We start from the raw sequence: 20,864 nt of genomic DNA, 5'->3' as shown, positions 1-20,864 counted from the left end.
TTGCAAATGGTTCTGCAGGAAAATGCAAAAGATATAGAAGAAAAATAATTGATTAGATGCAGGAGATCATTTTATCACATAATCCCAGATGGAAAAGAAAACAAATGCTGATTTTTTTTTTTTTTTTAATGACAGTTGAAAGATACTATGGGAAAGACACTTGCTATTCTGGTAAAGCCAGATGCTGGTCTCAGTCCCCTGGTTAGACCTTAAAATGCAGTAAGAAAATTTGTAAAAATAACACTGTGGCTAGAATTTTGTTTTAGAATGGGAATAAATTGTTCTAGTGCTGTTTTTAACCATAGCAGCTAACAAATTAATGTGGCTACACTGTTATTGACAGGCATATAAGGATAAAAGGTGCATGTATAAATTTACTATAGAGGATATGATTATTATTTCTATAGAATGTGAATATACTTTATTTTGGGGGAAACTATAAAGAAATTGGGTAATACTTAACATCAGAAAAGGGAACAGAATCTGACAACAGATTTCACATATTAATTGTGTGTACAGAAGTCAGATGATGGCACTCATTAACATTTAATAAATGTTGATAAATAATTTACATTTATTATTGGTGTCACAAGTGAGACCCAGTTCAGGTGCAATTTGTGGGCTGACACAATTTTCTGAAGTTTGTTTTTTAGTAAGAAATTGAACCCCATTTATTTCTCAGAGCCAGGACGAGAATACCATTTTGCTCATATTGTAAATTCATTTGAATTCCACTAATGGCATCAATACAAGTTTACATCAAAATAACAGAACAAAATGAGGAAATCAGACTGACAAAAATTGAAGGGTAGGCTTTTGAATTGGAATGTTCATTCCTTTATACATAGATTAACCTCACATGGATCTTAGGATTTTTAGAATATTTGAGGAGGCATCATTGGTGCTGGACATGGAATGAATGAAGGTCAGTCTGCAAGGGCAGAAGATTTAAAAGTACGAGAGGGCCATGGGCAGCAAGGCATATTTGTCATTAGGGGAAGCAAGAAAGGACAGCTCCATGGGCATATTAAGAGGCAAAAAGAATTAGTCATTCTGTGTTTGTACATTAAGCAGGTTGAGAGGGTAGCTGGTGACTGTGCAGAAAGAAGTTGAGAGTTGAATTCTATGGGGAATCACAAAAGATAAATGCACAGGAATGACTAAAGAGACAAAGATGGTTTTCATACTGTCACTACATCTAAAGTAGTTAAACTTCATTTGGGATAATACAAAAAAAAAATAAATCCAGAGATAGTACCTGCACAGCAAATCAAACCAAACCAAACCAAACCAACCAAACAAAAACAAACAAACAAAACAAACAAACAAAGAAACAAACAAAAACAAACAATAGATCAAACAAAAACACAGTGGTTCAGTGTTTTCTGTTGTAAAGTAATATATCATACTGAAGTCACCCTGGATAGCCTGTTGCCTGAAGCATGGGTCAGGCAACCCAGAGGCACACTGATATCTCCAGTCATTTTTCTTGTTGCTCAGAAATGCAGGATGTCCTGAGCATCTTTGATACTTGAACAGGAAAGAAATAACAAAGGCTCTCAGAGCTCCACTCAAAGCAGCTTATAAGAAAACAAAACTTATGAAACCAGTGGATAATTAAAACAGAGCCAGCAGCAGAAGGGTAGAACATGAAATCTATCTGAAGCAGCATACATATCTACTCCCATCCTACCACTGAGTACAAAATGTCTTAAACTGATCAAATTCTAGTTCTCATTTGTTGTTTCTGAAGACTGAAATATCAATTGCCATATCTGAGTAGTCAGTGCTGTTAAAATTAAAGTTAAAAAATGAACCAGAATATTGAAACACTTTGTCTACTTTCTAGTTGTGTGTTTTCATGAATGCAGGAAAAAAAAAAAAAGGACAAAAAAAAAAGACAAAAAAAAAAAAGATTGAAATTGGGAAGCCAGATGATCAAAATATCATCTATGGCCAGATATGTAGAGACATTAGGTAGTCATCAAATATTGATTGTGCATTGAAGGTATAAGACTAAAGCAGAGCATTCCATTTGTTTGTTTTTTTTGGCCAATGTGTTAAGTAGAGTAACTTATGAGAAACGTTAGGATTCATCCCTTCTACTCCTTTTGTTAACAGGTTAGCACTCGACCACTTCACATATCTAAGGCTTTATGTATTATTAATCAAAAGAGTTAAAAAGTCAATCCAATCTGGTTATATACAGTAGTTCTTGTGGTTTTCAAACCTTTAAATAATTTATGGTGCCATCATTTTCCCAGTGGATGTCAGGCTGGTAGAATGTCTGGAATCAGAATCCCACTGGGAAAAAAAGAAACATAGTCAGAAAAAGTAGTAATTTTTTTTTTAATAATAGCAACTCCAGCCTATTGTATCATCACTATCAGTCTCTAGAGAGATCATTTCTCTGAAAGAGAAGTTTTTCTTATATGAATCCTTTTGGGATCAAACAATCCTGACAAATCTATACCTCCACAGTATTCTAACTGGATAAGGGTATGTGTATATGTTGAGCATACATACACAAATGAGTCTTTATTAAAAAAATAAAATAAAAATAAAATAAAATAAAATAAAATAAAATAAAATAAAATAAAATAAAATAAAATAAAATAAAATCCTTGATCTTTATTGACTTATTTCTAAATAAATGTACCAGGTATACAATATTTAGATTTGCCTTAATCCTTTGAAATCAATCACAATTCAAGATACTGTTTTAATTAAATTTATAATTATAAATTATAATCTAACTCTATGATGTTGAGATCCATTCAGCCCTTCTGAGTTCAGACACATTTTTTCAGTATTTCTTTTGAAACAATAAGCTTCCCCAGCTGATCATTGTAATCTTAAATATCCATCTTTTCTTTTTTTTTCTTTTTTCTTTTTTTTTTTTGTGTGTCCCAAATTCAGTCAGCCATTTTTGATTATGTGAATATTGAGAGATATGCTTTCGAGCTTTTTAAATCTTTCTAGGTATTCAAGAATATCATAAAAACGTGATTTTAAAATAATACATTCAATTTAAAAGAACATTCAATTTAAAAGAATGTTAAGAAATAATGGTATTATTTTATGTGTTAGAATACTAGATTCTGGTTCCACAAGTAAAGGACTTGACTTATATTATTGAATAGACTGCTATCATATATTTAACTCATAACCTCCTTTCAGAATTAAAAACTGCCTCTCAACCCAGAAAATCATATATTCTTCCTCTATGCAAAACAAGGTCATTGGAGGCCAAGGATATCTGACAGGTACTCTGCTAGTTCCCCAGTATATTATCAGTTTTTATACCTCTTTGATTTGTGCCATTGAGTTTTATTTTGCAATCGGTGTCCCATGCAAAGCTATTTTATTTGCACTGAAACTCTCAATAATGAACTCAAGAGCCATCAGTTAAGAAAGTTGTCCCATGGTCTTTTAAAACAGTTGATTCTTCTTTCAGTTGCCAAGTCTCCATACTCTTTCCCTTCTGCCAGGTTCACAACCCTTCCTGCTGCATCCAAATCCTGCTTTCCTACACACCTAGGAAACTTCCTTCCCAACCCTTCACTGCAGCCTGTACAATCATTAATGGAACCAGGTGAACATCAAGGATGCATTTGCATGTGCAGTGTGAAGTTCAGCTGAGAAACATGCTGCCTGAGCATCACAATTATGCATTTATGTAAATTAAGACTTTGACCTGAAATGTAGGTAAGGAAAGTAAGCTTCTGCAGCTATTAAATGTTTGTCATGACATTATGAACTGAGGTTGGGAAAATTTGGTGGATGTTTCACTTAAAGAATCAGTGTTTGAGCCACTAATTCCTCTAATAACAGCAACAAAAATAGAAGCATAAAGTGCAATATTATAATAAATTAAGAATGTGAAGAATTTAGGTTCATGCATATAATAAATTTCCATCAGTACCAGTAACTCAGTTGTATTGATGACACATATTGACTCATATTCTGCTTTCAGTAACACTTGTGTAAATCCAGGGTACTGCAACTCCAGTCACTTTGGTGCAGTTCTTCATGATTTACACTTGTGTAACTGACAGCATTTGACCCTTAGACTATGCATATGTCTTAAATTATGCATTTAACTTCCTGAGCCGCAACTGAACAATAAGGCAGTATATATATCATCTGGTATGTACCATGCATCAGCTTAATGTAGACATTTTAGTTTTGCAATTCTTCCACTCTTGTGCTGCCATTCTCATACTTGAAAGGGTATTAAATTATATATAAATATATATATAAACACACATGCATACACTTTCAAGAAATTTGTGTGATTCTTAGATCATCTTTGGTTCCAGAATACTGTGTACTTTTGTCATCTTTCCTAAACAGTATGTACAAAAAATGATGGGAGAATTGTGTGAGAATTTAAATTGATCTTAACTAGGTCAAGGTTAATTGATCTTAACTCCAGGTAATCAGAACCAGTCTTACTATTCACAAGGACATTTCAGTTCTAGTTCACTATCTCCAATAAGGGACAAGGCTCCCTGCTGAAAGAGGCGAATGTGTCTCAGCACAAGGCTGCAGATATGAGGGAAAAGAATAGGGGTGCCCTGGGTCTTGTGTTGATTTTGGCCATATTTGTGGAGCACAGTTCTCTTTTCATGTGGTAGAGTCACATCTGTGGAGCCTTTTTTTCTTTTTTTTTTTTCCTCCCAGGGTAAATCTGGCTGAATCTTGCAATATCAGCATTACACTGCAGATGTTTTCCTAGCTCTGATTTCCACTATGCTTGTTCTGTAACTATGTTCCCAGAAGCTTCTGTTGAAGACAAAAGGGGCTTCCAGAAATATTTCAAGAGGCAAACAACAGATAGACTAGGCAGTCTGCATAACTTTCAATAAATACAGCTGCCCCTAAACAACCATATTTCAGGGTCCCAAGATAAGCATTCTGACCTACACTTGCTATTTATATAACACGCACAGTATAGCCACAGTCCAGATGAGGCCAGAAGCAGAGAAACAGGATGCATCTTTGGAAACACCATAATACTCTGAAGCATTTGCCCTCATTTTACTCTAAGTAATATTCAGCACTGCATTAAAACATTTAACATTTTCCCAGACCCTTCTTTCTAAGGAGCCTAAACCTGCAGAGCTTGTATTATTTCTGTGGTTCCTGCAGGCTTCCAAAAGGGATGTATACTCTGAAAAAAGATTAAAAGTAACAGTGTAACAGTTATCTTTAAAAATGATATTGCTAAGAAATGAAAATAGAAATTCATTTCATTTATAAACAGAATCAAAGGGAGAAGAAAGTTTAACAGAAAAGCAATAAAGTTTTGGACAGTTCACAAGGTCTAGCAGCCTGTGGGCCAAACAATAAGCAATTTGTTGAGGAAGAGAGAATAAAGGCATTCTTTCAGGCTGGCCTGCTGGCATGGTGAGCTGCCCATTGTGCTGCTGGCTGCAAGACCTGGGATTAGGGAGCAACTCAGGTTCCCAGGCTTGGCACCAATGGAAACTCAAGTTTATGTATTTAGTCTTTGAACAGAAGAAGAGGTCACAGTTCAGTACCATTTGAGAGCTGATCTACCAAACAGCACTAGTACTGGCTCCAGAGGATGGATGTTCGTCTGCCCATTTGGTCAAAGGTGAACTGCCCTAATAATGCCTCTAGCAAGGTAGAAAAGATAAAAAAGCTTGCAAAGCAGAGCTGAGATGGGGGAGGGGAACTCTTTCAAGTGATAGACTCCAGTGAAAAAGCAAAGCACAGCCATAATGACTATTTGCCGCCTGAAAGTAGCACAGTGGGTTAGAATCAAATAATGCAAAATATACTAAAATACATTTTTAAAAGTTTTTCTTGAGTTCTTCATGTGAAGTTTTATGCCAGATATATTTCTGCATTATGAAACACAAAAAGAGATGAAGAGAGGGAGCTTCTATGCTATACTAAAGTTTCAACTTCACAAAACCCAGCTATTTCAGTCTGAACTTTAAAAAACAACAGCAAAACAAAGAAGGACCACAGCATAATAAAAACAATACGGCTATCAATCAAGCATATATTTCAGGATTAATCACATGGAATGTCTTTCATAGCTGTCAAATTCCCCAGGAGTTACTAGCTGGGAATAATAAAGCTACATTAGCACTTGTAATGTCCAAAAATTACTGATGACCGTTAGGGATCTTGTATCAGGAAGTGACATTCTATGTCAATAGGTGGTCATTGCAGATATTCCAAAATGGGAATTCTTCAAAATTACAGCTTTTCTTGACCAATTTAAATGATTATACCTTTTTTTGACAGCATCCAGATATTTGAAATATTTACTGGATATGTAGAAAGAAATGTACTGTGAAAGAAAAATGATTCATTAATAACACACACATTAGTAAGAGGATTTTGTTCTTTGCTGTTACTGCTCATATTTTGATATTTTAATGTAGATCTAGGTGAATTTTAATAAAGTGATGGCCTCATTTCACACTCATTCAAAAACTAAGTTTTTGAGGTCATGTACACTAGAATTTTACACTTTATGCTTTTCTTACTTGCTGCAAGCACTCACAGGATAGAGTTTTTCAAATTTTCATGTCTCAGAAAGAAATGTTGAGGCTTACATGCATGAATGTGAAATTAAAAAGAAGCAGAATGAAAAGGACATACAAGCTAACAACCAACATCTACATCACTCATGATTACTCAGTAGAATAAGGAAGACAAGAGTGAAGTTGAACCAACAAAAAGCCTTAGAATCATAGAATTATAGAATCATCCATAATGAATACACTGGACATAAATGCAGTCTGTTTATATCTGTTTATGAGCATTTTGTGGACAGAAGAAGTATTTAAATGTGACCATCTTTGGGGTATAAACTGAATCAAGATAACAGAATCTGGCCTCAAGTGAATTGTTTTTTAAAAACATGAAGTACCATCTCTACCTAAATAAAAAATTTCAGACAGATTTTGCTGAGCAAGCACTTTTCAGATAGCAGAGATTTTAATAATAATATTAATAATAATAATAATAATAAATCTCCAAAGCACAAGATTACATGAGGACTTGAGATTCTATTCCATTTTTCATTTTACATTAAGGTCTTTAGTTTGATATTGCTGTTTTCTTCCCATAAGAAGAGAAAAGAAACATTTTATTTTTTGCAAAATAAGACTTCAGGGTAACTGGGCTGAAGAATTGTTATAAGATACATTATGACTACTAATACTTATTGGTTTGAGATTCCAACGCAAGATAGGATGACACTTCAGGGTTTCAGTTCTTCAGCTTTTGCTGATGTAAATCAAGCCCCACGTTCAGCCCAGAAGAGGAAGAGAGCACATCACAAAAAACCCAGGGCCTCCCCTCAGAAGGGCATGCCTGCTGACCATGTGTGGCCTATGCTCTCTGCAAACCATTTGACCTTGAATTCTTGCTGTGACTTTTCTTAAATCCAGAGAGGGTTTATTTATTTATTTATTTATTTGTCAAATGAATGCCTAACTTTCATTGGCGTGAAAGAAACCTGGAGGATGCTCCCTTAGTTTTGTTAAGACTCTGGACCTCTGACATCAGCGGAGTGCAAAGATAGAGCAAACATACTCTCCTCGCAAAAAAACTGAGGGGCAGATGCCATGATGAGCCACTGCATTTCCAGTGATGGTCGGAGGCAATATGCCTTACCTTTACAAAACTCATACATGATGGGGTCAGGGAGCTGACTCTGACAGCATCCTGTTGCTTCAAGTCCTGCCTAAATTAAACATGTCAATCCTTGGCTTGAAAATTATTTGGAATAAATGTTATATCCTCCTTTCAGTCTGTTCTGCACCTGGCATCGAGGGGAAGGGGGAATACTACTTCTGCCATGCCTGAGCATCACACTGACCGTAATATGAAATAGTAACAAGTAATCATCTACCCTGGGGACTATAGTTCATTTAAGTTTGTTAGTGAGAAACCTAAATGTGACTTTGAAATTCTGAGAAGATCTCCAAGCCTTCGAATCTTAGAGAATAAATCATCCCCTAAATATTTTTTTATTTTTATTTTTAAAATTTCAGCATAGGTTAACTGTAACTTTATGCATAGAGCTTAGAGAGGGGGTTTCCATCTATCTCTTTCTTGGTCAGGTTGTGCCTTTCATCTTTGCTGTAATGCTGCTCCCCTCCAGTGTCAGTTCTCACACATCTTCCAGCTTTGCATCTTGATGTGCGTCCGTCCTACTACTTCTGTCACCTGTGTGTGCAGGGTACAGGCCCCACATGCCACCCCTCCCTTTTTTTTTCTTGCTGTCTCTCTCTTTCTCAGACCACAGGGGCCGCAAGCTTGGTCTCCCATCACCACTTTCTCAGTGTGGCATTTCCTTCTGCACGTTGGTCTCGCATGTTGTTTATCTCTCGGAAGGATTGTAACTATAGATAGCATCAGTGGAACTGTATCTGTCTAGGAGCAGATGTCTACCTCTGCCGTATCATCTTAATTGCCCTGCTGTGGCTCACCTACCAGAAGTCTTTTTTTCTGTCTTGTTTTTTTTTTTTTTTTTTTTTTTTTTTTCAATTTTGCAAATGATTAGTTGAAAAACAGCAGGAGTAAGCTTGTAGGCATAGGACTCACACAGGGATATTTAAACTTGTAAGGAAAAAGAATCTTTTCAGTCTGTAACCAACTGGACAGTACTTTCTGAGGTCTTTGCAATTTGGTCTCATATCTTCATTTTGTAGTGCATTGGGTAAACACCACTGAAAGAGAAACTAAAGATGTAGGAAATTATTATAAAAATATCTGTCAAAAACAAGGTGCTAAAGTTTGGACTAGGAGCATAAACAAGTCATGTAAGTAACAATACTAATGGAGACACACTCTCACCTGTTTCTAGGGTTTTCATAATTTTGAGTTCATTTTTTTTTTTTTTTCCAGACAAAATTGAATTACATGTGTCTTCATAGGTCTTTTCTATGTAAAACCTTGAAAGACATTCATTTGTTCATCTTAAATGTAAGTGGACAATATTTTACCTCTCAATCATTCTTGATTTACATTTATCAACAGCAAAAATATGGATTTGTACTGATTTGACATAAAAATGTATCCTATGAATAAAAATGGAAGCTGAAAATTGATTTATCCATATTCCATTATAATGACTTTTGCAGAGACCTGAAGAAGGTGTATCAGAAAGCTACACTTGAATTATTTTACTGTTCTCCACATGAGAAAGGTAGGTTTGAAAGGTATCCAGCCTTCAGTCAGCTTAGAGTTAACTTTATATTAGCAATAAAATCTGAATCAGGTTTCACCTTGTTTTTTTTTTGTTTTTTTTTGTTTTTTTTTTATTATGTTATGTAAATGGCTTATGATTAATCTAAATTATATTCATCCAAAAACGTGTGGTCCTTTTGTTGAAGTAAAGTAGGCATAATACTTTTAACAAGTGTGTATATATACCAATATACACACATTTACTGTCATTGTATAATATAAAATTAACCAGACAGTACCATGTGTTGATGTCAGTATATAAAATACTACAATAACTTTCAATTACAGATGGTACAGATCAATAAACAAATAGTACTCTGATATATTGAGCTACAAAAACGTTTATTTCCAGTACTTATATGCATATAAACATAAAACTATAAATTTTAACTCCCCATCCCTTATACTGCTTTAATAAGAAGTATCTTTCAATGCAGGATGGGCATATCCAGTGCCTGGCATCAGGAATGAGTCCTGTCACATGACAGCTACCATTAGAGTAGTTAACAGAAATTTTGGCAAAGTTAATCTTTGTTCTCATCCTTCTCTTTCCCTCTTCTATGGTTATCATGTTCTGTTTTGCTTCATTTAAGGTTTTAAATTGTCTCCTGACTGCTGAAATTCCTTGACAAAAGTAGATCTCTCTACCCTATTTCACTGGAACTGCATTAGCAACAAAAAAATTTCAAAATAAGTTCGGTTCAGAGCAGACTACCCATTTAGTTTTCTTTAGTTTTACTTCAGCTTTTTAAATACAGATTAAATTTAGTCTAAAATTTCCCTTGCAAAGACAGTGTCTTTCTACTCATCATAATTATTTCCAGTGTCAGCAGAATTTTATTTTATTTATTTATTTTGACAACTTCAATATCAACAACAAACTAGTACAGATTTGGGAGGTGAACTTCCATATTTCTTGGTAACACATCAGATCTGTTAACTAAAATTAATTCGAAAATATTTACTACAAGTCTTGTTGAACAACCCCCCCCCCCCCCCCCCCCCACACACCAAAAAACATACCTCAGGAAAGAAAGTGAGACTTATAAATCTTTTTGCCTTTGTAACCATTCTACTTTCTTCATTTGATTTCAAGAATTCTTAGCAATGAAACAACAGCACAAAAGCATTTTTAAGCAAGGCAGTGTTACTTTCAAGGTAAATTTTTTGTATAAATATAAATGGTTGATCTTTAGCATCTAAAAATCAAAACACAAATTAAACAAACCGTTCTAAGACTGAGACCCAGTAATTGTACTTTGAAATACAAGTAAAATTACAAATTTAAGTATGTGGCTCAGACAGATGCCTTCCAGAAGTTCCCCGATCCTGAAGATAAACGTCACTCTTTATCTGCCTTTCTCTTTAGCTTCAAAGATCTCTAGACAACTAAGACACCTTGATTTCAAGCAAGTGTCCCTATTTCTGTAACAAGGTCACTTTTGTCTGACCCCACAGCAATGCCAGGAGGTGCCTACATTTTTATAAATTCCTTGCAATATAAGTTTCCATCAACTTTTAGGGAAAATATATTTGTTTGGATTGGAGTTCTTGAAGTTCTGGAAAGACTAAAAATAATTCCATTTGACTGCAGTGAGCAATAACAATTAGCAACAATTGTTGCTACACGATATTTAAAATAAGGTGATCTAGTGATGAAGCCTCCTATTGCTTTGAGAGATAGTAGTCTGAGAGTCCTTCCCCAGCTATACCATTAATCTGTGTTGTTGTTGTTGTTGTTGTTGTTTTGTTGTTGTTGTTGTTGTTGGACAACTGACTGGACTTTCTTTGTGTTCCTACTATCCTTTGGAAAAGGGTGTTAATAATTTTTTTTTTCTCTCTCTCTGTTCTCTGTTTATTTTTTCTATCTTTGCTGAATAGATTTGAAGTTTTTGAAAGACTGACACTTGCTTTTAAATATAGGTAGAGGTAGTCAGTACAGTATCTCAGAATTTCTAACCATTCTATAATACCAATAATAAGAATAGTAAATATCTGAATGATGAACTGATGTGAAGAGGAATTTGGAGCTAATCTTAAACCTCAAATGAATCCAAACTGTTTAGATGGCAGTAGTCCAGACATTCAGAGTCATATCTGAATTTCTTTCAAGTATGAAATGTTTGGGTAGTTCAAGCCCAAAGGACTTAATTATCTTCATGACTAAACTTGTAGTATCTCTACGGAATTGGAAATTCCTCCCTATTTATGCAGGCAAAATAGGGCTACATGTAAGAACAATGTGAGTCAGGTATTTAGCGTTCACTGTCATACAGCATGACTTGTAGCACGTGAGCTGTAGAAGTAGCACCATTCAGAGAAGTGCAGGGTCTGCCCAGCATCCCTTTCTGGTCATTTCTGCCTCAGCAGCAATCAAAAGCAGCTCCATTTAGTCATTTACTGTTATTCTCAAGTAATGATAACATTATTGTGATTTGAATTTGACCAGAAGGTTCCTTCTTCACACTTTTCCCAATTTTTTCTTTCTGTTTCTGGTGTGACAATGAATTTTGTCCACATACAGTGTCAATGGAGCCAATATCAGTATCCAGTACTATTACATTCAATACTGTATCTGGAAGTATTGTAACTATGTGTGTATTATAAGCTGCTCAACCCTGTGCATCTGATGCTCTTAATTCACTGTGACAAGAAGGAAGCATTTCAGAAAAAAATATATCAGTGTATTTAAGAGAGGGAGGAAGAAGCTAGATAGCAGAGTAATTGTGCCATGATACATATGCACTATAAACTGATTCAACAATGATCGATACCACCTATCAGTTGACACTAAAAAGAAGTGGTCACTATCTTGCTGAAAAGTGTTTCTGAGGTTCTGTTCTTGTGTGTTGCACTGCTTGGTCACCTTGGACACAGGGCATTGCGGATCAAGAAATGAATCTGCTTACTCCCAGAGCTTGCCTTCCAGACCAAATCAGTTTCAGTCAGCATTAATGATTTCTGTAGATAAAGTCTATCAATATGAGAGCAGAAGAAATATTTTGTATAATAAACACGGTATTTGACCGTGTTGGTACTAGAGAATAAACCCACTTTCTACCTTTTGTTTCATTTACTCTTGGGTTGGCCATATAACATTTACAACATATGCACACTTTTACCAGACCATTTCTATTACCCCTGCAGACTTCATTTATAAGAAGAAGGAACAGGAATTACATAGGTCTTTGCTTAATTATGGGAACTGAAATTTGAACTATTTTCTGGTCCAGTTTTAGAGCAAGCAGAGACATAAAAGAATACTTTTGAAGACGGCAGTATCATACAGTACTAGTTATCTGCTTGTTCTGTGGGGAGGATCCATTGTGTCAAACTGCCATGAGCAACAAGTCTGTCATTAGTGATACCTTTCATTCACTAATGGTAAAAATAATAAAACCAATATTTTCTTCTACATAAAGTTGATTTTTTTTTACAATGGTTGTTTTTTAAAAAATAATTTACAAGACAATGTCAATTTTAACAATATATTCAATTAAAAAATTTCAATGACTTAAAACCAAAGAAAATTTAATTAATTTTTTTCTCTTTATAATTTATTCTTTCAAAATTTGCATTTTATTCTGTGTTGGTGTTTACAAAACCATATATTTATTCAATATTTTCACCTGTTCAGTGAAAAGGTTTTGGACTTTAGTGAAACAATTTAACAGTATCAAAACAAATGTATTGTTTCACTTATAAATAAACATTCAGAAGTTCTTCCTTGTTGCTCTGTGAATGTGGAGTTCTATATTTTTTCCTAGATTGGCACTAAATGAGAAAATCAGGATTAGTTCTACCATTCCCAGCGTGAAAACTGTTTATTTCCAGGGGAAAAAAAAATACAAAGCAAAAAAAAAAAAGGAGTGGAGGGAAGGCGTAAGGAAAGATGATCCTAGGAGAGAAAGGAACCCAAATTCTCTTATCTCGTCTTAGACACCTCACTCACCTTCGGAGTTTCACTGAAATGTCTGACTCTGACCCTTCAGCACTAGGGTTGGTCCTTGTTTTTTTTCATGGTTGTATGCTCTCCTTCTATCTGTTTGTACAAATAGCCTAATCATAACAGAGTTATAAATATTAAGAGTTGTCCAGAGATGTTTCATCCACTAACCTTTTTGAAAAAACAACAGCAACAACAGCAACAGCAAAGCATTTAGTTAAAGTAGAACCTTCTATGTGGTAGGTAACATACCAGAGAGATAATGGAGTAAAACTTTACCTACCCACTGAATGATGAAGTCATTGGTCGACAGTATTGTACAGAAACATTTGTGAATAGTCCCAGTAAGAGTATCTCAACTTAAGGAAAAAAAAAATAAAAATTTACGTATCCTGTCATTAGTGAAGCTATAGCAATGTCAGCAGGAAAGAAGGTAAAGAAGCCTAACATAAAAGACAGAGAAAAGGATAAAATCTAATTAATGGAGGTTGTAGATTGGAAAGCCTATATGTGGTTCATTTAAACATGAATATCTAATGCAAGTCTAGGCAATCCCTTATACCAATGACTTCTAGAAACTGTAAAAAAGATCATCCTTTAGTCCTGCTATTACTTTACCTTGATGATAGGAGGTTAGAATATGAATGCAGTTTGAAAGATAGTACCATTGCTTTGATATATCAAAAAGCACTCTGCAGTAGACTACTACTTTAGTAGGACACTTATAGTCAAAGCTAGTATTTGACTATGCTCCTAATGTCATATTACAATGACAGAATCTGTAGATATATCAATTTAATCTTAGTTCAAAAAAATCTTTTAGCTCTCCTGTAGCAAAGTCAAAATGGATTTTTATAGTTTTTTCAGCTTGGAAATGGACAACGAACAACTTTTGTAGTAAAAATGAAATGCAGAATATGGTAGATAGGATAATCATATTCAGAGTTAAAAAATATAGCACCTTCTACTTATTTGGCTCTAAAGTTTCCAGATATGAAGCTCTGCTAACAAGAATGAGATTATACAATTAAAAATTGACTCCTCTGACTACTAAAATATAGTGGTTCGGTATTTCTTTTTTATTTGTTTTATACTGTTTAAGGATAATGGTGTCTTTGAAATTACTTCTGATTTATCCTGATGAAAATGAGAACTAGACCCAATTCATAGATACTAATTTGACCAGTTTGTTATATAGAATATTTGGTATACAGTATATTTGGTATATAATGTAGAAATAAATGGATTTTTAATCATCTTATAGGTTTTTAAATTTCATCAGTCTAAACTCTTTAAATAAATAAATAAACAAACAAGTTCATTTCTAGAATTATAACATGTAAAAAAGTTCTTACAATGGATAGGTGTTACCAGCTACTGGTTTCACCAGACTGTAAAATGAATCCATAGAGTGAGTCATGCAGTTCAGTCATGATATGATACCTGGCAGCTACTTCATTACTCACAAAGAGATACGGAAGTGGTGTGTACACAAACTCATCACCAAAATATTGTTTAACAGGTTTACTTGACTTTAAAAATTTTCCAGGTCTAGATACAATCTAACTGAGGATTCAGTTATGTAATTTAATTGAATAGCCTTAAAGATCCAAAAAAAAAAAAAAAACAAAAAAAACAACCTGCTGTAGATAACATTGGTAATTCTCTCTACTTCTGTATAGCCTTTTTTTCTAGGCAGCATTGTAAATGCATAAAAGACACAAAGTATGAAAATTTCTACTTGCAGAGATCAGCATTTTTTATTTTTTTATTTTTTTTTTCTGTCAAATATAGCACTTGGAGGCTTCTTGTTTCTCAGTTCTTACTATATTTGCTATGTTTGACTGGGAACTCTCATCCCAGGAAGAAAACTGCCTTCCGTCTTTCTCTGTCTCAGATCTAGTAAGATTCCTTAACGGTGGCAACAGTGACCAAAAAAAACCCCCAAGCACCAGCTATTCATGAGTCTATATAACTTCTCATTTTTCCTTTGTTGTCATGGCTGCAATAATGAAATTCTGCGGAGTACTGTGGAAGTAAACTATCCAACTCTTTGGTTTGCTTACGAGGTAGTTTGTGGTTGGGTACCAAACAGACGTGTCGAATTACCTAACTCTAATTTCAAGTAATTGGTGAACAGAATTACCCTTGGGGTTGAAGGAATTATAAACAATGAAGCTCCTAGAACTTTTCTCCCCTCTGGATAGAGCCAAGTGGAAATTGCTGCTGGTAGGTATGTTACAGCTGCTTGTGACAGACTGAGAAGGTGGATGTTTGCAAATAGTATAGTTCACTTGAACTTCGCTTCTTGGCAATGAAAGAAAAACTATATGAAATACATTCTTGGGGTTTTGGTAAGCACCATCCTTCTTTCCTATGACTTCTGTGATAATAATTTAAGTCTTGGTAATCATTTAAGACAATTTCTTTTGAATAAGCTTTGATATGAACAGAATTAGTCTAATAAAGAAGACAATCCAGACCTGACCTCAAATGCTGATTTTTACCTAATGTCATGTCTGGAAAAGAAGCATAAGGCTTATACTGATTAGGAATAAAAAGAAAGAATAATATATCTGATATTCCCTGCCTGTGTATTGTTGATCCTTTTTGTATGAAGGGGGTGATGCAGAGGAATTAATGGAATTTTCACTTCCCAGAAGACTCTCTAAGAACACACAGACCTGATTTCTATTTCTATTGTCAAATTCAAAGGATCTAATTCTCATGTCACTTATATTGTGTATTTACTTGACTTGAATGGGTTCAATTTTGTTTTATGTAGGAAATGTCAACACACTCTTTTCATGGTATTTTGTTCTGGACTCTCCAAGAAGTCAGGATAATTCAAACCAGTTTGAGATAAATACCTGAGCTCAAGTGGCCCTTTTCAGGCTTGATTGGTATTAAGTAGGAACACAGCAGGTCTGTTGAATCCTTTCTTAACATAAACTAGTCAGATTACTTTGGATATCTCCATCCCTATTCTTCATGCATTGCTCTGCTTCCTCTGCTGCTCTGACCACTGCTGAGGCTGATGGGATTTTGTTGCATTTAAACCAAACTGAGCATTCACTGGGCCACCTGGCTTATGAAATACTTTAAGGGGCTTGATGAAACAGTCCCTTGACCACAGAGCTAACCACCAGTTGCTAAGAGTTTCAGTCAGAGGTACATGCAGGAGCAGTGACAAGTGGCATGAGGTATGATGACCATGCAATTTTAAAACTCACTGTGTAGAAAGTTTATCTACCTGTTTTGGTACAGCTTTTTCATTTAACCACATGCATACCCTATCTTTAAACCCTCAAACTGAAAACCTTGAAAAGCATTTGGCAGACATACAAAAAAAAAAAATAATTAATTGTTAAGAAGACAGATAGAGCCAGTTAGAGTCTTCTTGTAAGAATCAGGTCCTGAAGCCCATGGTAAAACACCATAGGTCTGAAGGGACCTGTGGTTTGGTATTACAGTTCTAAGGATGCCAGAAGAAAAAGTGCAGTAGCCTGCTGTATTGGGAGTTAACAAAGGCCCCCCATATCTTAGTATGTTTTTTGGCAAAGGCAATAGTCGCCCAAAAGTTGTATACCCCTGGTTTTGTGGAACAGCTAACTATTCTAGTGCTCAAAGAAAAAAAATGTTTTAGGAAGAGCACAGTGTTTAATAGACTCTACTTACTATTACTGTGTATTTTAGATGGTGAATTGCGATTGTTTGTAAGATGAAACAAACTACTGGGGGGAAAAAGAGGGTTTTATTTTTATGTTCTATATCTCTTTTCAAAGATATTGTTAACGGATGGAGGCAACCAAGAACCATACTGTGAGGTATTGTGTGGCTGTGCTGTAAAATAAAAATTGAATTTGAATTCTTATAATACAAGAGATGAAAGGCATTACTTTGTTGATTTCTACATCGACTCCCGTAGTAATGAACAGTGGCAGTCCAGGCCCGCTCACCAAACAAAGAATTGGGTTTGCATGATGAAGTGCTTCTTTCAAGAGAAAGAAAAATCAGATATCAGATTTTTTACTTTCCGATGCCACAGGACATTTGGTGTCTTACTAGTTCAACAGGTTTTATTCTCAGCTGCTTGTCAGGGCCTGAACATTGCCTCCATTTTGTTTGGCAACTATTTATAATTTTACCTGGGACTGGTCTGTTTTATTTGTAAATGGTATCTCCTCTTCAGGTTAGAGCACTATCCATAATTATGACTATGAATGAGGTGCTAATGCATTATTTATCATGGAGTTACGTATTGCATGCATAGAACTGTTTGTCCATAAGGACAGCCATGTCTGTGTTTTTTTATAGGGGATGGTCTCTAAGGAAACCCAAAATACCCCATGGTCCATTTCTATGGGTTTCAGAATACATATAAGATTCAAGGAGTCAAATCTCGAGCTTGTGCATGTTATTTTATTCCACTTGAGATCAACAGCAGATAGAGGTTTGGCCCCAGGTGTTTAAAGCCTTTCCTTCCTTTTTAACTACGCTTGCCTTATCGGCACTAAACTGTTTCAAGTTTGTCAGCTTTTAACTGTGGGAAACTGAATGAGCAACGAACCGAAGCCCTGCCTGCTTATGGGAAGCTGCTGGTTTCAATGTCTGTCCATACCATTTGCACCCCAGCCCTGATTCTTGCTTGCAGTACCCATCAGCAACACGTGTGCAGGCAAAGTTGCCTGCTTTGTACACTAAAAACACTTGGTAAATGCATGGCAGAGTTTCAACTAAAGCTACTATGTTTTGGTGTTTCTTTCTCAGCTGCTAACACCTCTCTTTGGAGCCTTTATGTATTTGATTTGTTCCTATATTTATTCATTATCGAGCTGTCTACGAAGAACTGGAGGAGATAAATCTCATTCTGAGATTTTCAAACTTTTTAAAAGTTACAAGGCAGGAGGTTCTGTAAGTTTAAGTCTTTCCTCTTTATTTTTGGTCTGATTTATTTCTCAGTTAATATTTAATGTTAAAAATTTGCCCCTTTAAAATCATAGCTCCAATGACATGTTTTCTACAAGCACTTATTCATTGACAGTTGCAGTATAGCTTAGACTAACTGGAAGATATTTAATTTTCTGTTATTTCTTCCACATTCTTGATAATACTGGTGTAATGTCACTAGTGTGTTTTGATCCTTCTTTTCTTGCTCCCAGTACTGAAAAAATCAAGGACCCTAAAAATGAATCAGGACCCTAAAAATGAATCAGGCCCCTGAAATAGGTTTATTCTGAGCAATTTTTCAAGTGTGATTTCTGCTACAAACATTTTATTTTATACCAAGAGCTGAAGTTCTTGTGAAATCACAAGACTCCAGGAGCTATGAATTTAAAACTGTAAAAAATTTGAATGAAATCTTGGCAACTATCAACACATCTCCCAGGTCAATAGACAAAAAACAAACAAACAAACATCAACAAAAAAACCACTAGTGTCTCTTATTATTACTTCTAATTTTTAATGAACTTCATAAAGTAAGCATTAGCTTAATCTAGTCACATGGTTAGCATCAGTATGCTAATTTAGAGAGTTTTAGCAGTGGCTATCTTCTAATTTCCTCGTATTTGGTCATTCTGATTTGATATTTGATTTATGTATTTTTGTATGAGTCATTTCTCCTGAGGGTTATGGTGTTATTCTTTCAGCGAGAAGACAGTTTTCCTCCTCCCTTACTGTTTCCATTTAGTTAGTAAAAAAATCTGGAGTGTTAAATAAAACTCCTGGTGGCCACAGGCATTATATTCATGATGTCATCTTGGACCACGGTGTTTCAGAGAGATAATAACCTATGAAGAGGCCCACATTAATGTTTTTAGTTTGCTACCACTGGTAGAGGTGATCATGTAAGCTGTACTGTAAGCATGAACAAGTCCTCTGTCTGAATTCCTGCAAGCTAACGCAGAACATGACGAGTAATGAAGAGCATACATTTTGATTTTAGCTGAGAACAAAACTATAGTGTTATTTCTTTGTAGAGTCATTGCACGATGCCTTTTTCTGCTCATTCAGTCAGAAACACAGTATTTCAACCCTGTTGGGCCAAGTTTTGTCATGCTTATTTTAGAAAATAGGTAGTAGTAGTAGTTGTTGTTGTTCCTTTCCTTTGTTAAGGGTCTTTTCTAATTAACAGAGAACACAAACCCTCCTCTGCCTTAGGAATGTTTAATGTTCCAGCTTAGAAAGCAAATTAAAGTAGAGGTCTAAAGATATAAAAATCACATTGAGCAACAATAAATTAAAAAGACTCTCATAACACACAATAAAGCCAGGGCATGAAGAAACATAGCAACACAGAAATATTGAGACTCACGTGATGCCAAATTACCAGCCACTCTCTTCTGCCTGTTCAACCAGAGACCCAATATCCTGGTTCTCCATGGAAGGGACCAGAATTAACAATGCAACAAAACCGTCTGAAATACAGTGGTTGAAAACAAATATGACTAGGCAGGTAGAGGGTGTAGTAAGCAAGCTGAAGAGTCAAATAAACTAAGAAGCTAAAAAATAAAAATAAAAATAAAAATCTATATCACTAAGGAGAGAAAAAGTCTCTGCAACACAGCAATTCACTGCACATGGAAACCTCACCTTCAACGATCTTTATAGTCTATATGGTGTATATTATTTACATCTGATCATTCAGTTTAGTAAAACAAAAAAGCACCATCTGCCCAACCACACTTTCCTTCCAGGAAATTGAAATGAGAACGGATGTTGTCTTTCGTGCTTATTTTCATTCTTTTTCATATTTAACTCTTAGTACAGTTGGTGTATGCTCAAAAAGAAATGTAAACCAATCTACTCCTTCTTTCCCAGTGCAGAAAAAAAAAAAAAAAAAAAAAAAAGCATAGAAACATTAAAAAAAAAATCCAAAATAAAATAAATTTCCATGCCCAATTATCAATATAAGAATTTGGGGACACTCATTGCCTATGTTCTGTTTTTCCTATGAGACATATAGTCAACCAGATAGAAAATAACAACACAATAAATTGGGGAGTTATCATTCCTAAGAACAAGTTTCATACTCCACCTTTGAGATTTCTGAGGTGTTAGAAGTAACTGAAAGCCAAATTTTACCTTCCATCCCCCAAACAAGCCAGGCTGTGTGCTTATGTACTTAAGCACATACGTCAAAAAGATGCAGAAGAAAGACTCGCACCTATATTCTGAAGCATGGGCATGGCAGTTTGGTTGCAGAGACTGAGCTGTTGTGGTAGCTAGAATTTTTACTGCAGTTCTCAGAAAATTCTGCAACATCTGCCTGTCAATTTTTTTTTTAATGCTTGTACTCCTTGTGTAGTTAAAGTTAAGGAGCTATGTGCCTACCAGGCATAAATAGTCAGGCTGCAGTCATATTCTCTAGGGAATGCTGTTCTTCCCATACTCATTTTATAGAAACCGTCTGTACATATGCAGTTTAATCCTCATATTTGTCTGATCACCTGTGAGTATCTATGAAGTGAGGAGGAAGGCTGATGATTTGCCTCTAAGCTCCTCACCACCCAGAGACTGCTTTTGGCACCCAGTTTAAATGAGGATAGCCACAGATTTGCTTAAACCTACGCAACAACTACTGCAGCTTACTCACTACGAGCTGCTCCACTGACTCACTAGCTGGTATTCTTTATCTTTAATTGCACCTCTCCACATGTTGGACATGACCCTT

The 20,864-nt window shown here is 35.2% G+C and overlaps 1 protein-coding gene and 1 long non-coding RNA gene across 4 annotated transcripts in view; one reads left to right on the top strand and one right to left on the bottom strand.

Annotated features, from left to right (window-relative positions):
- The window catches only part of LOC308195984 (uncharacterized protein), a 98,561-nt gene that overhangs the window by 58,452 nt on the left and 19,245 nt on the right, over window positions 1-20,864 (top strand). Inside the window, exon 2 of one of the 3 annotated variants that reach the window (XM_080594321.1) lies at window positions 9,138-9,202. In XM_080594321.1, coding sequence (XP_080450447.1) covers window positions 9,194-9,202 — 9 coding nt within the window. In that variant the 5' untranslated portion in view covers window positions 9,138-9,193. Of the gene's footprint in view, window positions 1-2,287; window positions 9,203-14,853; window positions 15,419-20,864 lie in introns of those variants that run through there. The other 2 variants (XR_013951997.1, XR_013951998.1) reach the window with 2 other exon arrangements.
- LOC308195985 lies at window positions 2,170-20,274 on the bottom strand. The gene is made up of 3 exons (XR_013951999.1): window positions 19,506-20,274; window positions 13,473-13,548; window positions 2,170-2,304 (listed from the first exon to the last, which is right to left on the bottom strand). It is a non-coding gene; the product is annotated as an uncharacterized lncRNA (long non-coding RNA).

The sequence above is a fragment of the Anser brachyrhynchus genome, assembly GCF_964034855.1.
Source record: "Anser brachyrhynchus genome assembly, chromosome: 5".
Taxonomy (NCBI): Eukaryota; Metazoa; Chordata; class Aves; order Anseriformes; family Anatidae; genus Anser; species Anser brachyrhynchus.
This window is presented reverse-complemented; position numbering and strand designations above follow the sequence as displayed.